Below are 22864 nucleotides of genomic sequence, written 5' to 3' on the forward strand. Positions count from 1 at the left end.
GGGATAAGGAACACTTATTGTCAGGTATTGTGTTAGTGCTGAAATAAAGCTCAGAGAGTTCAGGGTCTATAGGAAGAGTAAGACAAGTAAATCAACAATTAGAACAAAATTTAATAAATTTGGGACATTTTGGTCTTGTTCACTGAGGTATCCCCATTGTATGACTCACTGAAGGATCTCAACATATTACTGAAGTGCACTCAATTCCCAGGGGTCAGGAAAAACAGGAATTAGTAAAGCAAAAGTGACAGGAAAGGGATTCCAGACAAAGAGAAGAGCATATATAAAGACCAAAGGAAAGGGAAAAAGGAAGCGGAAGCACTAAATGTGTAGCTAAGAAGGAAGAGAACATGGCAGAAAAGTTTTGCAAGCTTCATGCCTACACATATAATATGCAGTTTCCATAAAAAGTAGCATGCTTTGCTTTCAGATTAAATTGCTGATCAACAGCCAAGGGTCATCATTTTATTTTTATTTTGGGAATCAGAAAATGTTAAACAAATTGAAATATATCTTCAACACTACATAGAAATGGCAATTATTTATCAAAAGTGCACTTTCATATTTTCAAAGTTCAAGGATGTTATGAAATCATAAAACTATCAAAACCTTTTAGATTTATAAAAGTAAAGAATTTTTAGGCTTTTGAAATAAATATATTAAGAGATACTCATGTTAAAAATATGTACAAAATAAAGCATCTTTTACATAAATACAATTAAGTACTATGACTTTTTAACATATAAAAGCATGTATTTGAAATAAAGAAAAAACATAGTATCTATTCACTAAACACAATCACACCAAACACATGCATTGCACACTGGTTAGGTGAAAAGAACACACAAATATTTGAGGTTTAAATATTCAGAAAATTTTTGTTTGTACAGTTAAGTATTTCAGAAACCTCTAAAAAATAAAAACCCTAAAACCAGGTATGAGACAATTAGAATGAGGTATAAAGACTTCAAAATTTGATATTAAAAATACTCCAAATTGGGTATGAAAACTTAAAATATGTAAAATTACAAATACCACTAAACAAGTTATTATCTGATTATCACCATGCTTATATAAACATATTCAAATCAGCAGACCACAGGACTTACAACATATTAAATTCTCAAATCAAATTCCCTTTTAGTTTTCATGTAAAATAATGCCAATTTTCTAATAGGTATATCCAAGATCCTAAAATCAAAATACCCCCAAAAAAGTAAACACTATAAAGAGGAACAACCATGTCAAATGGGAGCATAAGAAAAGCTTCTTTAGTAGTCCCTTGCTAATCTTAGTGAGACAGCTACAGAATGGAAGAGGCCCACAATTCTAATATTAAAGCCAATCAAAAAGTGGATGGGACTAATCAGAAGTCTTGATATTATAAAGATATCAATTCTTCCTCAAAATGGTCAATAGATTCTATACAATGCCCAAGTTCCAGCAGGTTTTAAAAAACTGATACGCTGATTCTAAGCATTATACGGGAAATAGAAAGGACCAAGAATAGTCAAGACAATCTAGATCAATGGTCAGCCAGCTATGTCTCATGGGCCAAATCCAATTAATAATGACCTTTTTACATTTTTAAAGGTTGAAAAGAAATAGAAAGAAAAACATACTTTAAAAAATATTTTTAAATTGATTTTTTAGAGAGAGAAGAAGGGAGAGGGTGAGAGACAGAAAGAAACATCGATCAGCTGCCTCCTGCATTCTCCCTACTGGGGACCGGGACCGAGCCTAAAACCTGGGCATGTGCCCTGACTGGGAATCAAATCAGCAACCTTTGGTGCAAGGGATGACGCCCCAATCAACTGAATCACACCAGCCAGGGTTAGAAATTTTTTTTAAAATATATTTTTATTGATTTTAGAGGGAGGGGGACGGAGAAGGATAGAGAGCTAGAAACATGAATGACAGAGAAACATCATCAATTGGCTCTCTCCTGCACCACCCCCTTACTGGGGATGTAGCCTGTAACCTGGGCATGTGCCCTGATCAGGAATCAAACCAGTAACTTCTTGGTTCATGGGCTGACTCTCAACCACTTGACCACACCAGCCAGGTGGGCTAGAAAAATATTTACCATGTGGTCTTTCACAGAAAAAGTCTGCCAACCTCTGATCTAGAAATAGAATTGGAGGAATTAACTAAAAGATATTAAGGTTTATTATAAAGCTACAGTAATTACAACAATGTGATATTTGGTACAAGGACATAAAAATAAACCAAAGGAATAGTGTCCAGAAACAAATCTACACATATCATTACTTGACTTATGAGAATTTTGACCCCTACTTCATACCATACATTAACAAAAAAGCCAATTCTATATGGATTATTAATTTTAAAATAAAAGGTAAAACAATAAAAGAAAGAAGATAAAATACGATAATGTATTTACGGCTTTGGAGTAAACAAAGATTTCTTAAACAGGACACAAAAAAGCACTAACCACAAAGGAAGAAAAGATCAATACATTAAAATTACAACTAAATTAAAATCAAGAATTTCTATTTATCAAAAGACACCATTAGCCCATAGAGTTCACTGGATCCAATTGTAGTTTTTGAGGGTTTTTTAAAACAGTTCTATTTGCAGAGATTAATATTTCGTGATTTCTTTTCTTTTTAATACTCACCTAAGGAGTGAGGATATTTTTTCCAATGATTTTTGAGAGAGTGGAAGGGAGGGGAGTGAGGGAAGGGAAGAGGCGGGGAGAGGGAGAAGGAGAGAAACATTGATGTGAGAGAGACACATCGATTGGTTGCCTCCCACACATGCTCAGATTGGGGGCAGGAATTGAACCTACAACCCAGGTATGTGTCCTTCAATGGGAATCAAACCCACGATTCTCTGGTGTGCAGGCCAATGCTCTAACCAGTGAGCCATGCCAGCCAGGGTTTTTGTCTTTTTTCTTACCAGCCTTCCAGGGAACAAAGAGAAAATTTATTTTTTAAAAAACAGAACAAAATTTAAATCATCTTGCAATTACCATATGGGTCCATTGGATCCTTTCACAAATCTATGATGTAAGATCTTAAGTGAATTTTATTTTTTTCTAGATCTTAGAACATTTTGTGATTTCCTTATCTTAGAATTCATTAATACTCATCATTACTTATTAATTATCCACAACTATGCCAAAGAAGATTGAAATGCAAAGACAACAAAAGAATGATAGAATTGCTAGAAGGATGAGGCAACAGTGAAATAAACTGTCACACCCTCTTGATTTTAGGCTTTATTCAGCACAACTGAGAATTCAGAAATTTTCATCTCCTGACTATAAGGACAAAGAAAAGCAAAGTGACAGAGAAAGTTGTACCAAAACTATTAGATGAATCAAAAGATAAATGTCTCTACAGGTGCACTCTAGGCTCTAATAAATGTGAAATTTATCATAAGTAAAATCTCCAGCCATATTACAATACCATTAAGCATCCACCAAGGTGGCTAAAATTTAAAACTTTAACAATACTAAGTATTGATGAGGATGCAAAAAAACGGGAACACAGAATCACTGCTGGTGAGAATATAAATTAAAACAACCACTTTGGAAAACTGTTTGACAAGATCTATCAAAGCAGAACATATACCCATGATCAAGCAATTCCAATCCTTGGTATATATCTAAACAAAATTAAACATCCACACACATATGTGTATGCATCTAAGGTGAGACATATAGCACCAAAAGACACATAGCAGTATTTTCATAATAATAACAAAACTTAAATGACCGTCAATATCAGAATGGATAGACTGTGGTATATTCATACAATAAAATATTGTACAGGAATGAGAATGAACAAACTACAGCTACACACAACATGGATGAATCTCACATTATGTCATGTGAAAGAGGCCACTCAAAAGAGTACATACAGTATGATTCCATTTATATAAAGTTCAAAAACAGACAAAGCTAATCTGTGGTATAAAACGAGAAAATGGGAAGGGACATGAGGGGGACATCTCATACACTAGAATTTCTATTTCTTGATCTGAGTAGTAATAACATGGGTGCGTCTACTTTGAACAAACTCACTAAGCTGTACTTACAATCATATTTGAGAGTGCTGACCAAAAGAGGGCAATTTAGAATATTATTTATAACAAAGTGGGAACTAGATCTATGGTCCTCTGCCTCTGAAGGAGACTTGATGAACCAAAAGCTCCTCAAAGGACAGTGAGCAATAAAGCAGGAGGAGGCTGGAACCAATGTTAGTGTATAAAGAATTTGAGTTTATATGATGGCAGAGCAGAATGGGTAAAGAAGGCTGGGAAAGAAGACAAGAGGATCATCTTTAAATAAGTGTAGGAGCGCACCGTAAAAGAGAGAAGATAATTCATGATGTGTTGTATCATAAAAGTAGATCTAGAGTCAACAGGTAGAAGTTACAGTAATATATTTAGGGTCAATGTAAGAAATAAACTTTCTAGAAAACTGTCAGTATTTAAGCAGAGTCCATCAATTGCTTGTCACAGAAAGTACAATGAACCTGTAAATGCATCAGAAGCCTTGGATTCTAATCCCATCTTAACTATTTGCTAGCTATGTCATCTGGGGCAATTTATTTATAACCTCCCCAAAGCTCAGCTTCCTTGTCTACTTACCTCAAGAGATCAATGAGAGGAATAAGGTAATATGCACAAGATGACAAACTAAAATCCAACACAACTGTGAGTTGCTATAGAGGGGATACTGCATTATATCATTGCTAAGATCCTCCTAGCACCGTAGTTATTAATTGTACCACGAGATAAGAAAATAACTTAAAATAGGTCTTAACTTTACAAACTTAAGATTTGATAGGAAAAGGAGAGAAATGTTAATATGACAGGAAAAGAAGGGAACAGGAAATCTTTGTTTCATGAGGTGTTAAAAATGTGTTTCTCTGATAGCAAATCAGTAACCAGATCTACAAGGAATACTCAATCCAGTAGAAAAGTAGGAATTCAAATCAAGAAGATACACATACCAAATAAATAAAGGCTACAAATGTATTTGTAAGTTTGCACGTCACCGAGAGCATGAATATCACTGAAACCTGGCGTTACATACAGTACTTAACTGGTGCTTTTGCTCTGATTCTCTGGGTATAAACTCAGGCTCCACTGTCCCAGTGACTCAATCCTGAGCAAGTTACCCAATACTCCCAGCCCATTTGTAAAGGGTAAAAGTAGGGTATACAAATTCACAAGTTGTTGAGAAGACTCCATAGGACAATGTATATAAAGTCTCTGGCAAGGCTTCTAGTACCCAGAGGAACTCATGTTAATAGTCTCTGATTAGCTTTGATTTTGGATTAAGTTTGTGCTGTATTGTTTTCAGAATTGGAAACTTCGGGAACAAATAAAAGATATGTTTTGTTGTCAATTGTTGAAATCAGGTATAAATTAAAAATGATGATGTAGATCCACTGACACTAAGATGGAAAATTAACCAATGTACTGATAGAGGAAAAAGCAAGTTATAAGATAATATACGTAGTATGATGCCATTTTTAAAACATTTATTTTTAAAACTATTATCTCCAAATAATAATCAACAGTGGAATTAGGTGACTTCAACTTTTTTCAGCCCTCTTCTGTCCTATCTAAATTTTGTATAAGGAGGGTGTATGTATATTATAATTTCCAATTGGAAGAAAATCTTACTGAAATGTTTTTTCTGTAGGAAAATTATCCTTTAGGTCAACCCTGGGAGAAAAATATACTTTTACAATCTTAGAAAAATAAATTTAACATCTTTTAAAAGGTAAACAGAAAAAACTCAGGAACCACTAGTAAATTTTTGTGTGTACTTTTCTACATAAAAATGTGGTTCAGCCCAGTCGGAGTGGCTCAGTGTTTGAGTGTCGACCTATGAACCAGGAGGTCTCGGTTTGATTCCCAGTCAAGGCACAGTAGGGGGCATGCAGGAGGCAGCTGATCAATGATTCTCTTTCATCATTGATGTTTCTCTCTCTTTCTCCTTTCTTCTCTGAAATCAATAAAAATATTTTTTTCTTAAAAAAGTGGTTTAGACAAAAGAAAAACATCTCCCAAATTGAGGAACATTTGTCTGTTCTGTTATATGCACTGCTATAACCGCAGAATAGGAACTTAATAAATATTTGCTGAACAAATGGGCAAAACAAAAGTTTTATATACCTTTATACTAAATTTCATTGCCTTATTTCACTACAATATTGGCTTATTCATCTTTATCTCCAACAGCTTATAAGCTAACAAAGAGAAGTTATCAATTAAGTTATCAAATAAAAAAAGCAAAAAAGATAATTAAGTCTAATCAATACTACTTCTGAAGCTGAAACGTCAGTAAGAAATTGATAAGCATCACTCTGAAACATCACATTCATCCTACACCATAATCTCTACATATAGGATAAAGTAGTGACATCACAAGAAATGGTTACCATTTCTAGATTTCATTATGTCTAATAAGTGAATGCTAGCATAATTAATTGTAAACCAGGATTGTGTTTGGATTAAAAGGATAAAGTGAGTACCAAAATTGCATAAATAAAGTTTTTTATACCATCAAGGCCTACTCAGCCTAAATCAACAAATCAGCCAAACCAATCAACCAAACAAACAAACAAGTCAGACCTACCTTGGCCCTTTTGGACCTTCCATGTAACTGCTTCTAGGAGGATCTGGAAGCAGTCCACCTGACCTCACTGGCATGTCCTTGACTGCAGTGATTTGCTGAGATGGAGCAATTGAAGACTCCCCAAGTCCTGGCTCAGATGAGAACGAACTGTATGGCAGAGTAGACTTGCTCAGAGGAGCTTTAGAATTCCCTTGTTCTGAAGGGCCAACAGCTGATTGCAACGGAGGATGGTAAGTTGAGGGTGGGGCTGAACCAAAAGACACAGGAGTGGGAAGTAATGCTGGTCTAGGTTTCTCTGGAAGTTGTGAACTCTGAGAACTAGAGACTGATGGAACTGGGGCTGTTGTTAATTGAGGAGGTATCCCTTGTGGAACCCCAGGGGCAGGTATTCCTGGAGGAGGTGTGGCTGAAGATAATGGTGGAAGGGGCATGACAGGTGGAGGTGCTGTTGAAGAGAGAGATGGTGGGGGAAGAACTGGTGGTGGCCCCACAGAAGAGAGGGGAGGTGGGGGAAGAACTGGTGGTGGCCCTGTTGAAGACAGAGATGGAGGCATCACAGGTGGGGGCAGAGAGGTTGGTAGAGAAGGTGGCATCACAGGTGGGGGCATGCCAGGTGGTGGCACTGAAGTAGGTAGGGCAGGGGGCATTACTGGTGGTGGCAACGATGGAGGCAATACCGGAGGAGGCATTGTTGGTAGAGGTGGAGGCATCTGAGAATATGGAACAAAAGGAGGTGGCATTGACATGTTTCCCATATACTGGTTCTTCATATTCTGAAATGAATTGACTTTCTCCTGCAAATAGGTCTGAGTGGCTTTCATATGCCCCTGCCATGTTTTCCACTGCTTCTCATACTCCTGAAGTTGATCTTTATGCGGATAGGAATGAAGCTGTTCCTCCCACAGCTGAAACTCTCGCTCCCATTCTTGGTAGAGATGTTGAAACTGTTGCTGTTGCATCTCATAATGTCGCAGTTGCATATCTACAGACATGGTCTACAAATAAAAGGATAAAAATTATTTCAAGACATTCATATAAGAGAATAACAAGATAAATATTAATGAATCAAGGACATATGAAGTCTTAGGACATTAAGACACTAAAGATTTTGAGAGGATAAGGATAAGCTTGTTAAATCCATTTGGTGATGATCATTTTTCTTTCTTCCTTTGACTTAATTATATAGGGTGGGGCAAAAGTAGGTGTACAGTTGTTCTTACAGAAAATAATACCATAATTAAATAATAATACAAGAGGAGAAACCAAGATGGCAGCATAGGTAAACACCGGAAATTGCTGCCTTGCACAACCACTTCAGAAATACAACTAAAAGACAAAACGGACATCATCCAGAACCACAGGAAGGCTGGCTGAGTGGAAATTCTACAACTAGAAGGAAAGAGAAAAGCACACTAAGACTCAGAGGAGGTGCGGAAGTGCAGAGGTACAGAGGCGCACGCGGAAAGGGCTGGCCACTGAGGACGCGGCTGTCTTTTTCAATCCGGAGGGAGACACAGGCTCCCGACTGCTCTGAACGCCAGTTCCGGGCAAGTCTCTGGGGACCCAGACTCATACGGGGAGAAACTGGACTGTCTGGCACCGGTTGGAACTCGAGGGCGGCTTTCTCTCAGAGGTGCTTGCAGCGATTACCGCAGGACACAGACGCAGGGCCTCTTAGGGTAGGACTGAGGATCAGCCATAGCTGTTTGCTCTGCCCTGTTGATTTCCTGAGACCCTGCCCCACCCAAGCTGTGCACAGAGGCTTTTGCATTTGAAAGCCCTGGCCCTTTGCAATCTGAAAATTACCTAACAAACTGCAGCTGGGTCAGAGAGACCCAGAACTCCCAAACGAAGGCTCAAGGCCCCACAGGAGCTTGCATTGCTTCACAGCTGGGCCTCATGTGGGCATCTCCAAACCCCAAACAAAGAAGAGGAATCTGCAGATCTCTCCACAGCTCCTACTGTGTCGCATCAGGCAGAGGCTAAATTAGCTCCTCCTTAGAGATCCAAGAGCCAGTGTACCCAGTGGTCAGAGTGGGACCATCCAGATTACAATTCCTCAGATCCAAAGGGACACACTCAGGGGGCAGACTCAGTGAGCACAAAGCCCCAATGAAGCAAGTCTTGCCCCAGAAGGGTGTCTCCAGCACAGAAGTTCTCCCACTGCAGACACAGCTGATTCTCACAGCCAATTGGCCTGGAGGTCAATTCCTCCCAGTGATACCTACAACAATCAAGGCTTAACTACAACAAGACTGTGCACAAAGCCCACAAAGGGGTGCACCAAGAGTGTCCACCTCGGGTAATTGGGGAGACTGAGCCACTGGGCCCTATAGGACACCTAGCACAGAAAGCCACTCTACCAACACAGGGAAGCAGCCAAAATGCGGAGACAAAGAAACAGGTCACGACAGAAATGGAGGAAAGCAAACTACTGGATATAGAGTTCAAAACCACACTTTTAAGGTTTTTCAAGAATTTTCTAGAAACTGCTGATAAATTTAGTGAGACCCTCAAGAAATCTAGTGAGACCCTCGAGGATATGAAAAAGGACCAACTAGAAATTAAGCATACACTGACTGAAATAGAGAATATTATACAGAGTTCCAACAGCAGACTAGAGGATCGCAAGAATCAAGTCAAAGATTTGAAATACGAAGCAGCAAAAAAACACCCAACCGGAAAAACAAAAAGAAAAAAGAATCCAAAAATATGAAGATACTGTAAGAAGCCTCTGGGACAACTTCAAGCGCACCAACATCAGAATTATGGGGGTGCCAGAAGAAGAGAGGGAGCAAGATATTGAAAGCCTATTTGAAGAAATAATGACAGAAAACTTCCCCTACCTGGTGAAATAGACTTACAAGTCCAGGAAGCCAAGAGAACCCCAAACAAAAGGAATCCAAAGAGGACCACACCAAGACACATCATAATTAAAAAGCCAAGAGCAATGCCGAAACCGGTTTTGCTCAGTGGATAGATCATCGGCCTGCAGACTGAAAGGTCCCAGGTTCGATTCCGGTCAAGGGCATGTACCTTGGTTGCAGGCACATCTCCAGTGGGGAGTGTGCAGGAGGCAGCTGATCGATGTTTCTCTCTCATCAATGTTTCTAACTCTCTGTCCCTCTCCCTTCCTCTCTGTAAAAAATCAATAAAATATATATATTAAAAATAAATAAATAAATAAATAAATAAATAAATAAATAAATAAAAAGCCAAGAGCAAAAAACAAAGAGAGAATCTTAAAAGCAGCAAGAGAAAAAAGGTCAGTTACCTACAAGGGCGTACCCACACGACTATCAGCTGATTTCTCAACAGAAACTATGCAGGCCAGAAGGGAGTGGCAAGAAATATTCAAAGTGATGAATAATAGCAAGAACCTACAACCAAGATTACTTTACCCAGCAAAGCTATCATTCAGAATTGAAGGTCAGATAAAGAGCTTCACAGATAAGAAAAAGCTAAAGGAGTTCATCACCACCAAACCAGTATTATATGAAATGCTGAAAGGTATCTTTTAAGAAGAGGAAGAAGAAGAAAAAGGTAAAGATACAAATTATGAACAACAAAATACACATCTATCAACAAGTGAATCTAAAAATCGAGTGAATAAATAATCTGATGAACAGAATAAACTGGTGAATATAATAGAATCAGGGACATAGAAGGGAGTGGACTGACTATTCTGGGGGGGGGGGAAGGGTGTGGGGGGTGCGGGAAGAGACTGGACAAAAATCGTACACCTATGGATGAGGACAGTGGGGGGGGGGTAAGGGCAGAGGGTGTGGTGGGAACTGGGTGGAGGGGAGCTATGGGGGGGAAAAAGAGGAACAACTGTAATAATCTGAACAATAAAGATTTAATTAAAAAAATAGTAATAATACAAGAATAAAGGGTTTTGTGTATTCGCAACTGTAAACCTACTTTTGCCTCACCCTGTATAAATTACCACTGACTTGGAAAAACCAACCAGACACTAAAGCAAATACCTACCTCAGCAATAAGTATTTTTCAGGTCTTTAATATTATTATGGACTAGAGGCCAGGTGCACAAAACTCATCCACCGGGGGTTGGGGGGGGGGGGTGTACCTCAGCCCGGCCTATGCCCTCTCGCAGTCCAGGACCCCTCAGGGAGTGGGCCTAAGCCGGCAGTCGGACATCCCTCTTGCAGTTCAAGACCCCTCGCTCCTTACCACCTGCCTGCTCACTGCTCCTTACCACTCGGCTCACTGCTCCTTAGTGCTGCCACAGAGGTGGGAGAGGCTTCTGCCACCGTCACTGCATTTGCCAGCCGTTAGCCTGGCTTCTGGCTGAGTAGTGCTCCCCCTGTGCAAGTGCACTGACTATGAGGTGGCAGCTCCTGGGTTGAGCGCCTGCCCCCTGGTGATCAGTGCGCATCATAGCAACATGTCATTCTGCCATTTGGTCTAGGCCTGGGGTGGGCAACCCCTGGCACGCGTGCCAAACATGGCATGCCAGTAACTTTTGCTGGCATGCAAAACCCTCTCTTATAATCTTCCATTTACAATTTTTTTCTTAATATCGACTTTTTTATTTTTCAGATAAATTCAGTGTAGGTCCATCTTAGATAAATAAATAATTTTACATAACAAGTTACCTTAAAGACCATAGACATGGATTGACGAGCGAGGAGAAGAGCAATTTCTATGCCTCTGCCTTAACTCTCCCTGCCTTCCTAGATCCGACCAGTGTTTTGGTTTCAGCCTCAGACGCAACGGGTTTTCGTTGACAAGACAACTGCCTCACCTACTTATTCAAAATTTCACTCTATAAAAATGAAACCTTCTCTCTCGCTTTGCCCACCGGTACTAACGAAAGGGGAATAAATTTCTATGTTTCTCTCGGCAGCAAAAGTCCCACTGATAATATCAAACGGAGTCATAAAGTTTTCTGTCGGACTATCAGTGTACATGTATACATTAAAAAATAAATGTATTTTTCATCATCATATACTGTGTTTTTGTTGCTTGAATGAATTTTATTATTTCTTCAAGGTTCTTCACATATGTACAGTGTAAGAGATATCAAGTAGGTGTAACATGTTCTCAAAAAATTAGGGTTGGCACGCAGAAGAATTTTGAGTCAGAGATTTTGCTGGTTTTGGCACGCACTCACAAAAAGGTTGCCCACCCCAGGTCTAGGCTTTTATTATACAGGAGCATTTTAAGAACTTAAAACATACAGACATAAGTTTATACCTCAAAGATAAAAGACAAGCAAATATCTAAGTCATTTCATCTTTTATGGTGTATTTGTTAGGTTTTCTGTGGTGGTTGTTTTGACCTTTTTTGGTGGATTTTTGCTTGTCTGTTACTGTAGTGGTTTGTGGGCGAAACACAAGTAAACTTATAATTATATGATAAGAACCCTGGTTCTTAAATCTCTTAGTAATAGTCAGTAACTTAGTAAGAGTACTCTAACGTCTGTCTGGGTTGATATGAGAGTATTTGCATAATACCACATTTCCCAAGCCCCCAAGTTAATGTGACAGGTAACTACTTGGGCACGTCTTAGGAAATATCTTTCCTTCTTCACACTTAAATCTCCTAAAGGAATAACAAATATTTTAAATTTCTTGGGTCAATTTCCCATGTGTGAACTGAAGAAGCACTTGCCTGCATATGTGGTGGCTGCTGGATGATCTGCTGGTACTGTTGTAGGATCTGTTGTAGCTGGGTGTGCTTCTGCATTATTCCCTGGTACTGGAAGCCAACTCGATGCTGCTGGTGCTGCTGCCAGTGTGCTGCTGCAGCCTGCAACTGTTTTAACCTGGCATCTTCTTCCGGGTCCTCAGACTAAATATAAAAGATACATTTTTTTTTAAATCATAAAACAGCAATTAAATTAGTAAGAAACCTATTTTATAAAGTATTGTATTGTAATACAAAGTCCAGAATCCCTACAACTCTGCCTGATTGATAAAAGCTATTCTATCTTTAGATAAATACCTAGCTCTATCTATACTGTGATAATGGATACCAATACCTAGGAGTTTATAAATTCCATAGTCTTCACTAGAATAATCATTTCATTGTTCTTAAATAGGACAATCATTACCCAACAAAGTCAATCTACATTTAATGTCCTTTTCACTCTATGAGAAATTTTTCTTTTGCACCTTAGTCACTTTTCATCAATGGACTACAGTGTAATTATTATGATTCAATAAAGTTTCCATATATGACTATTAGGAGAACAATGACCTTTGGACCAATGTGAGAACTTTCCATGTGCCAGTAAATATGCTAACTGACATTGAATGCTACAATCTATTTTGCAGATGAGGAAACTGAAGTACAAAATCGTTAACTAACTTGCTCAGAGTCACCACCAGCAAGTGGCAGTGCCTGGACAGCAGCCTAGGTCATTTGACAATAAAAGTTCTTTTTAAAAAATATATATTTTTATTGATTTCAGAGAGGAAGGAAGAGGGAGAGAGAGAGGAAACATCAATGATGAGAGAATCATTGATGGCTGCCTCTTGGGCGTGCGCGCGCACACACACACACACACACGCACACACACATGCACACACACGCGCGCACACACACACACACGCACGCGCGCACACACACACACACACACACACCTACGGGGGATTGAGCCCGCAACCCTGGCATGTGCCCTTGACCGGAATCGAACCTGAGACCCATCAGTCCACAGGCCGATGCTTTATCCACTGAGCCAAACTGGCTAGGGCAAAAAGTTGAAGCTCTTAACTATTGCCGTGTGCTGCCAATATGAAAATACCTGGCAGCCCTTTAGTGCTTAGAGACACAATTTACAAGAGTGTCTAGCTAGCCCTAACCGGTTTGGCTCAGTGGATAGAGTGTTGGCCTGAGGACTCAAGGGTCCCAGGTTCGATTCTGGTCAAGGGCATGTACCTTGGTTGCGGGCGCATACCCAGTAGGGAGTGTACAGGAGGCAGCTGATCGATGTTTCTAACTCTCTATCCCTCTTCATTCCTCTCGTAAAAAATCAATAAAATATACTTTTTAAAAAAAAGAGTGTCTAACTCTTCACTCTCATTTAAACCATGAAAAAAATAAAAACCTTTTCTCTCTCTCTCTTTTTCAAATTATAAGAGAAAGTTTATTTAGAAAGTTATAGAGGTAGTAGAAGTGAGCCAGCTGGGCTGCAATGGCTCAGGAAACAAGTTACAGAAGCAAAAGGGCCACTGGAACTTAGGAGAGGGAATGCCAAAAAATGCCTTTTCTAAACCTGACAAGGCATATTCTAATATTCCATAAATGGAATTTTACTGTACTTAAAAAACACATAAAAAATATATATCTATTCATGATAAAAATATAAATGAATCAGAAAAAAGTTGAACAATTTAATAAAAACCAAATAATTACTTTATGGTTACCTGGGATTCCTCCGGTGGAAGAGGGGGTGGTACCTCCTCATTAGGAGGTGGTAATGGGGGCTCCTCAGATGGAGGGGGTTCTGGTACTTGACTGGTGGCAGGTACTGTAACTTCTTTTACTGGCTTGGGTGCATCCTTTGCTATGACAGGACCCTTTTTGTGTCCTGGCAAATGCACTTTTGTCCTCTGCTGCAAACTTAGCAAGTGCTGTCGATACCAATACTGCTGCTGTTCCTACAACAGAAACCATTTTTAAGAATTTTACTTGACAATCCTATATAGCTGCAACTTGGTGTTTAGAGAGAGCCACATTTGTGTCTGCGTTCATGTGTCTATATGCAAGAAAAGGCAAAGCTATACTGAGAAAGACAAATAAGCAAGATTTTCAATTCCTTCCCCAAATTTACACATTTAAGTTAAACCAAGCCATACATATCAATTCAACATACTTCTCTACTCTTAAAACACATACTTTTGGAAGTGAGAGCAGTCTTTTTGATAAATGATCAAGTAAAACCTGTCAGTATTCACAGCTATTTGCTTTTAACCTGTCTTTAGCTGATTCTGACTTATCCAGGCGGATTTTGTAATTAATGAACACAATCCAATAATCCTACCTCTTCTCACTGCCTTCTCTCTTTTAAACATCTGTTGTATATTCTTTTAAACATCTGCTGTATATTCCTAGGTATATACAGAAGTCCTCCCTTATCCAAGGGAGATACATTCCAAGACCTCCAGTGACTGCCTAAACAGTGGATAGTACTGAACTCTATATACCCTACATTTTTTCCTATACATACATACCTATGATAGTTTAATTTATAAATTAGGCACAACAAAAGATTAACAACAATAACAATACAACAGAACAATTATAATAAAGTAATGTAACAAAAGTTACATGAATGTGGTTCTCTCAAAATATCTTATGGTACTGTACTCACACTTCTTGTGATGATGATACAATGCCTATGTGATGAGATGAAGTGAGGTGAATGAGACATTATTAAGTAAAATAAGGGTTACTTGAACACAAGCACTGTAATATTGGGGATCTCATAACTGAAACAGGTGCGTGACTAATGGCATGGATAGTGTATACTTCATGGATGTGCTGGACAAAGGGATGAGTCACATCCCGAATGGGATGGATCAGGACCGTGTGGGGCAGTGTGATATTTCATAAGCAAAGCAGAACGGCGCACGATTTAAAACTTACAAATTGTTTATTTCTGGGATTTTCCATTTAATATTTTCGGACAGTGGTTGATCACAGGTAACTGAAACTGCAGAAAGGGAAACCACAGATAAAGGGGAACTACTGTATGCATAAATTAGAATAGAATGTGTTTTTTAAATGCTTTCTATTTTAAAAGTCTCACTCTGCCTTCCAAATTATAATGTAATTTCATTTTCTGGAAACCTGTTTTGTGTTTTCACTTAAAAGATCACAAGTTTAATGTGGAAAACAATTAAGAAAATACAGCTGACCCTCATTATTCATGGATTCTGTATTTGTGAATTTGCCTACTTGCTAAATTTTATTTCTAACTTCAAAATCAATACTTGGGAGCTTTCATGTTATTTTCTGGACATGTGTATGTACAATGGTGAAAAATTTGAGTCACTTGACTTGCACATCCCAGCTCAGGCAGAACACGGCCATGCCCACCTTTTTGTGTGGCTCTCCTACTGTAAATAAGTGGCCTTTTTAATGGTCTAATTAGGGTCACATTTTTGTTTGCATTTCTGTGCTTTTTAAAATACATATATATATATTTATTTATTTCAGAGGAAGGGAGAGGAAGAGATAGAAACATCAATGATGAGAGAGAATCATTGATCGGCTGTCTTCTACATGCCACACACTGGGGATCGAGCCCACAACACAGGCATGTGCGCTGACCAGTAATCAAACTGTGACCTCCTGGTTCATAGGTCGATGCTTAACAACTCAACCACACCGGCTGGTCTCTGTGTTTTCATTAGTGATTTTGTTGTTTAAAGTGGCCACCAAGCATAGTGGTGAAGTGTTGAGTAGTGTTCCTAAGTGACAGAAGGCTATGACGTGCATTACAGAGAAAATATGTTACATAAAGCTTCATTCAGACATATGTTACAGTGTTGCTGGCTGTGAAGTCAATTTTAATGAATCAACAATGTAAATTAAATAAGGGTCTTTAAACAGAAACACACATAAATCAAGATTATGTCTTGATTAGCTCATGAAAATGTGACCAAAGGCTCACAGGAACATAACCCTTTACTTCCCTTAGGAGCAATGGTTCAGTAGTTATTAATTCAGTGTTCCCGGTTACTTTATAGTTCCCAGTGACTGTATAGAACAAAATACTTCAAATAAAGAGAAATGACTGCGTAAAAAAGCAATAACTAATTGTTTAAATCAGCAAAAAAATTTTACCACTCAGAAATAACTACAGGATCTTCATTATCCCATGAGTCACTATATACTCTCCATGGTTAAAAAGTTGCATAAGGGAAAAAAAGTTGTCATAACACTAAAATATTCACTAATATACTGCCCTGTATATGTCTATAATTAACAACAGCATATATTTCTACTATAATTATAAGGATGCAGGATTTGTTTGTTTGTTTGGGGTTTTTTTTTAGGATGCAGGATTTGATAAAATGTGATGTTGGAGAACTTTGAAACTCATTACTGAGAGCTGAGGATCTAACAAAAGTCCTACTGGTTAGCAAGCAAAAATCCTATATATAAAAAGCCTGTGGTTGTGATGCCCTCACGCCATAATGACCAATCACCAGGAGGCTGCGTGCACGGCGAGGTGCACGCGGGTGGGTGGGACTTGACTCTGGTTCTCGCGGTGCAGGCTGGACTTGATGCTGTGTCCCCATGGGCACCAGCCCAGACCCTGACAGGATATAATAGCAATATTAAAATATTTCCTCTAATTAATTTCCTTTTAGTGTGCATGAATTTCATGCACCAGGACACTAATAACTTTTATAATAGGAACTACAAAAGAGAATGTTTGACTATCAAAGGTTGAAAAATGGCCCTCGTAAAACTGATAAATTCCTAAAATACTTTTTCAGTATATTAAAAACTAAATAAAAGATGATCTATAATGTTGCCATATAATTTTGTTAGAAAAATTATAATATGGAATTATAATCTATACTTTATTTTTTGTTCATTCTAAGACTCAGCCATTCTTTATGATTTTTGAGCTCTGTTTTTTCAAGATTATGTCCCAAATAAATTTTTTACAATAAACTTTTGGTCTCTATGTTAAATGGATTCATTTTATTGGCATTCACTGTGATTTATTATCTTTGGATAATCAGGATTTTCTATATTGCTAATATTTTATTGTATACTTACCCAATTTTCTATATGAAAGCAGATGCAGAAAATATACATAATATATGTAAACTCTTTTCTCACTTAACATACTGTTTTGTTATCTTTTTTTCCACTCAGGATAATTTTCTTAGAAAATTAACGTTTCACTCTGTTCTTTTATCTGGTGCTTAAACATACAGTGTTGGACCATACTGTAGGATGTCAATAAATAGCTGTTAATCAACTGAAGACATCTCTCTAGGCCACTCATTTCTATGCTCTGAAACATGCTCCAATCCACTGGGAAGAATACATTTCATCTCACTAACTCCATTTTGAAGTTTAGGTTATGATTGGGGTTTTTTGTTTTTAATTATCATACACATAATCATCAGCTTCCAGGATATAATTGCTTTTACCGTTCAATCGTAAAAACAAGCAAACAAACAAAATAGTACAGTGATCATGATAGTCAACAATAATACAATATTAAAACATTTTCAACCTTCTTTTATTATTTTATAAAAATTGCAATAGGTTTACCTTTCAGCTTAAGAAAGGCAAATAAGTCTGTTTCTAATAGAAGTTAAAAGTTTCTCTTTTTTTAGTTGCTTTGAAAACATCACCAAAAGATACAAACTCTCTGTCACAACTAGAAACTAATGGTTACAGAGATGAAGATTCTTTATGAATTTGCACCTTATTTTCATGCTTCTCATCATTGTCTTAGACTTAGTCTAGGGTTAAGGACCTTATTAGGAGCTCAAGAATTGCCAGTTTACTGACAGAAGGCACTGCAGGTCAATTTCTACTTAATATGAACCCAAAAAGCAGGAAGCATATTTACTTCAATCCTAGGACTAGGTTTGGACACATTCTTAAAGCTTTCTAAATGAATAATGATGACATCATTAAAAAATGCCCTCAGTGACCCCAGAAGGATGATTTACTTTTATTTTAGAAAGGAATAAAATCTGCTTACACTTGCTAATGAAGCTGAACTAGTACCTGGTTCTTCTAAATGTCCCATCATATCACACAACTCCATTTCACATAAATTAGCTCATAAATCAGGTCAAATCACAGCATATGTCACATTAAAAAAAAAAAAAAATTGGCCCGGCCAGTGTGGCTAAGTGGTTGAGCATCCATCTATGAACCAGGTCACAATTCAATTCCCGGTGAGGGCACATGCCTGAATTTTGGGTTTGATCCCCAGTGTGGGGCATACAGAAGGCAGCTAATCAATGATTCTCTCTCATCATTGATGTTTCTCTCTCCCTCCCTCTTCCTCTCTGAAATCAATAAAAATATATTGATTAAAGAAAGAGGCTGAATGGAGTTAAAAAGTTAGGATGCAAGAATTATTTTTCACAAATATCATTACCAAAAAAAGGTGCTAATTTATTCATCAAGCATGTACTGACTGTTGGCTACCAGTACAATTATGAACTAGGCACTAAACAATTTTTCAAGTAGGGAAATATAAAGGAGAGTAAGAGAATGAGAAAGTGGGAGTGAGAGTGAGTGAGAAAGAGAGAGAAAGAGAGGAAGAGAGAGAGAGAGAGAGAGAGAAAGGGCTTTTAAAAGTTAATTTTGGAGGCCATGCCTATCCAGGTTGATTATCATCTATAATAATAAAAGGGTGATATGCTAATTAGACCGGACGTCATTCCGGATGACCTTCCTGACAAAGCCGGGGTGGAGGGAAGCCAACCCAGGTGCTGGGTGCCTGTGGGCAGCCCGAGGGAAGCCACCCTGGATCCCAGATGCCTGCCGGTGGCTGGAAGGAAACAGCCTGTATCCCGGGTGCGGGGGGAAGCCGGTGCTGGCAGGTGGGGGAAGGAAGGCATACTCTTGCACAAATTTTTGTGCATCGGGCCTCTAGTCTATACTAATAAAAGGGTAATATGCAAATTAACCATCACTCCACGACAAAGATGGCGGCGCCCATAGCCACAAAGATGGCAGCGCCAGACGGAGCCATGGAGCCGGCCGGAGCGGGCAAGAGCTTGGCTTCCTTCAGGTGGGACGCTTGGCTTCCTTTGTCGCCCCAACGACGAAGGAAGCCAAGCCTCCCGCAAGTCCCAGCCGGCCGCCGAGGGCTGGCCTCTGGGTGGCAGCCACGGAGCCGGCCGGAGTGAGTGGGTGGGTGGTGGCTCCAGCCCGGAGCGAAGGCCCAGGTCCCGGGTGCCGGAGGGAAGCCAGTGCCGGTAGCCAGGGGAAGGAAGGCCTATTCTTTTTTTTTTTTTTTTTAAAGTTTATAATGGTCTTTATTTTTTTTTTAAATATATTTTATTGATTTTTTTACAGAGAGGAAGGGAGAGAGATAGAGAGTTAGAAACATCGATGAGCGAGAAACATCGATCAGCTGCCTCCTGCACATCCCCTACTGGGGATGTGCCCGCAGCCCAGGTACATGCCCTTGACCGGAATCGAACCTGGGACCTTTCAGTCCGCAAGCCGACGCTCTATCCACTGAGCCAAACCGGTTTCGGCAGGAAGGCCTATTCTTGCATGAATCTTCGTGCATTGGGCCTCTAGTAAATGCCTATAAAACTAAATGTATTATGTCTTTTATATCCTAAAGTGAAGGGGAGGAGGGAGAACCTGATAAAATAATGTATTAGATTTCCATTTTAAAAATTTACTTAAAATATACTTATTTTCTGTATTTTTGAGGTTTACATTCTACTCCAAGAAATTAAGGTCACCAGATAAATCTTAGTTCCATCTTTTTTTTTTTTTTTTTAAGCTCCTTCACTTCTTCCTCCAGCCCCTGCCTTCATTCTCTCTCTTTCAGTCAAACTTCTTGAAAGAGTGGTCTATACTCACCATCCCCAATCCTCACCTTCCATCACTCCTCAAATCAATGCAATATGGCTTCAGTCACTATGAAACTGCTCCTGCCAAGGTCAACAATAATCTATATGTCAGTAAATGCAAAATATAACTCAAAGTCTTTATCTTGCTCAACCTCTCAGCAATACATGACACAGATGACCACTCCCTCCTCCTAGAAACAGTCTTCCCTTCACCTCTGTGGCACTACACTGTCCTGATTTTCCATCTAAGTGGCCTTTTTTCCTGCTGGTTCCCTGAGATATCGAGATTCTGTGCGGCTAGGCTCAATGTCCATTAACCTCTATTCATACTCTACACACTTCTCAGGAGACCTAATCTTTTTCTGTGCCTTCAAATACCATTTTTATGCTGATGACTCACGAGTCTATATCATGTTTCCCAGATCTCCCTTATAGATTCCACACCTACATCTAACTTCCAATTGGACATCTCCCTTTGGACTCTTATGTCTCAAGAACTTGAAACTCAGTAGATCTAAAACTTAACTCATCATTTCCCCCTCATCCCAGACCTATTCTTCCTCCTTCTCCAGGTTCTCCTATCTATATAAACAGGGAATATGCTAATTAGCCGAGTGTCAGGACTGCTCAGGAGGAGTTGTGCGCGCAGATGGGCAGGAGGGCACTGTGTGCCGCCCTCACCCCAGGGCTGGGGGCGGGCCAGAGTGGAGACGCAACACTCAGGAGCACCTGCCCCAACCCCAGCGGACACAACACGGTGGCTGGTGCTACGTGGGTCAGGCGCAGGTCCCAGCCCCCCACAGGATGCCTCCTCGCGCAATTTCAATCACACGCTGGGCCTCTAGTTTTATTAAAAATAGGGATCACCATTCACCCAGCAGCCTATTCTAGAAAGCCAGACATCATCACTGATGCCTTCCTCTCCACTACCACTCAATCAATTGGAGTCTAGCACCTAAACATTTCTCCAGTCTTCCACTTCTCTCCATCTCCAGGATCACCATCCAAATCTAAGCCACTATTCTCTCTCTCTCTCTTTTTTAATCCTCATCTAAGGAATGAGGATATTTTTTCATTGATTTTTAGAGAGAGTGAAAGGAAGGGGAAAGGGAGAGGGAAGGAGGGAAGGAGGGAGGGAGAGAGAGAGAGAGAGAGAGAGAGAGAGAGAGGGAGGGAGAGAGAGAGAGAGAGAGAGAGAGAGGAATATCAACATGAGAGAGACACATAGATTGGTTGCCTCCTGCTCTGGGGAGGGGATTGAACTGGGTACGTGCCCTTGACTGAGAACTGAACCCACGACCCCTAGGTCTGAGGGTCCACACTCTAATCACTGAGCAAAACCAGCCATGGGAGCCATTAATATCTCTTGCCTGAATTATTTATTAAATATTCTCAATAAATGACTCCTGTTCCTTTTGATTCTACTCTCTCTATTGCACACAGTGAGTTTTTTCAAATGCCAATCTGTCACATTTGGCTGTATAAAAATCTCTCACTACCTTCCTTAGAATAGAGTCCTGATAGGCCCTTCCTAATCTGGTTTATGCCTACAACCATCACCTTCAGATTTTAGTATGCCTTACTGAACTTAATTCCTTGATCTCTATCTGGTTAATTCCTACCCATTCTTTGGGTTTCACTTAAATATCACTTACAAAGGGAGGCCTCTTCAACTAGGTTAGAACTCCCTCCTATATCCAATCACTTAAAAAAATATGTGTTTTTCACTTACTATGTGCTGGATTCTGAGCTTAAAAAAACACACTCACCTCACCTTTCCCCATTCTTTATGGAGCAATTTAGTGATATTTTATATTTTATAATCCTACATTTTGTATTTTATAATGTGGTAACACCCTGTTCTTCTCTTAGTTACTTAAATGTCTTTTCCCCCCATCAGAACAAGTCAATGAGGCCTGGTGTTTACCACTTCATCTCCAATGCTAAGCATAGTACCTGGCACATAGTTGCTACTCAATAAGTACTTGAAAATTAAATAAAGGACTAAAAGCTCAAATAAAATTCAACAGCTTTTCCCAAATAAGTTTTGAGCCTAAAAAGATAAAACCACAATTCATGAAAAAAGGCTAATATGCACTTTACCTAGTTAGTCCATTAAACAAACAGAAAATGTAATTCTTGAGAAAAAATATGCATTCCATTAAATCACCAATGCTTCACTCTGAAAACCAGAAACTAAATGGAAGAATATCAAGCATTTATCCTGTCTTTCCTATACTAACTGTACAGTATTTCCAATCAAACAATCATGGTTCATGAGTGAAAGTATTTCTTTACAGAATTCCATTTAATAAATGCAGAAGAAATGGCATGAAAAAAGTCAGCACATTGTAACCTCTAATGAAGAAATAACTTACTCAGGCCAAGAACATCAATGGATGAACCACTAGATGGAAGGAACATGCAAAATTGATGGGAAGCTTTACAGTGGAGGGACCAGACTGCAGCCCCCTGATCAATCTTGGCACCACCAACAGTGGGACAACCAGGCAGTCTCCTAATGGGATGCAAATGAAGTACACAGCATTACCTAGGTTACAAAGTACACTTGCCAGAAGAAAGTTGAGCTTAAATCTAAAGTTGAGCTTCAGAGTTAACTTCTAGATTACAAAAAACATGGAAAAGAGAAGAACAAGTCAAATGACACCATGAGACAACAGACAAATCC

At 39.1% G+C, this 22864-nt stretch overlaps 1 protein-coding gene across 5 annotated transcripts in view; it reads right to left on the minus strand.

The window, feature by feature from the left end:
- The window catches only part of YLPM1 (YLP motif containing 1), a 65252-nt gene that overhangs the window by 37931 nt on the left and 4457 nt on the right, over positions 1 to 22864 (minus strand). For 4 of the 5 annotated variants that reach the window (XR_009452050.1, XM_059690404.1, XM_059690435.1 and 1 more), the window contains exons 2-4: positions 14017 to 14250; positions 12260 to 12439; positions 6623 to 7617 (exon numbers count right to left, since the gene is read on the minus strand). Coding sequence is in view for 4 of the 5 variants with exons in the window: in XM_059690404.1 (XP_059546387.1) it covers positions 6623 to 7617; positions 12260 to 12439; positions 14017 to 14250 (1409 nt within the window). In the remaining variant the exon portion in view is untranslated. Of the gene's footprint in view, positions 1 to 6622; positions 7618 to 12259; positions 12440 to 14016; positions 14251 to 15238; positions 15281 to 22864 lie in introns of those variants that run through there. The other variant, XM_059690427.1, reaches the window with a different exon arrangement.

This window comes from Myotis daubentonii, chromosome 1 (genome assembly GCF_963259705.1).
Source record: "Myotis daubentonii chromosome 1, mMyoDau2.1, whole genome shotgun sequence".
In the NCBI taxonomy this organism is placed as follows: Eukaryota; Metazoa; Chordata; class Mammalia; order Chiroptera; family Vespertilionidae; genus Myotis; species Myotis daubentonii.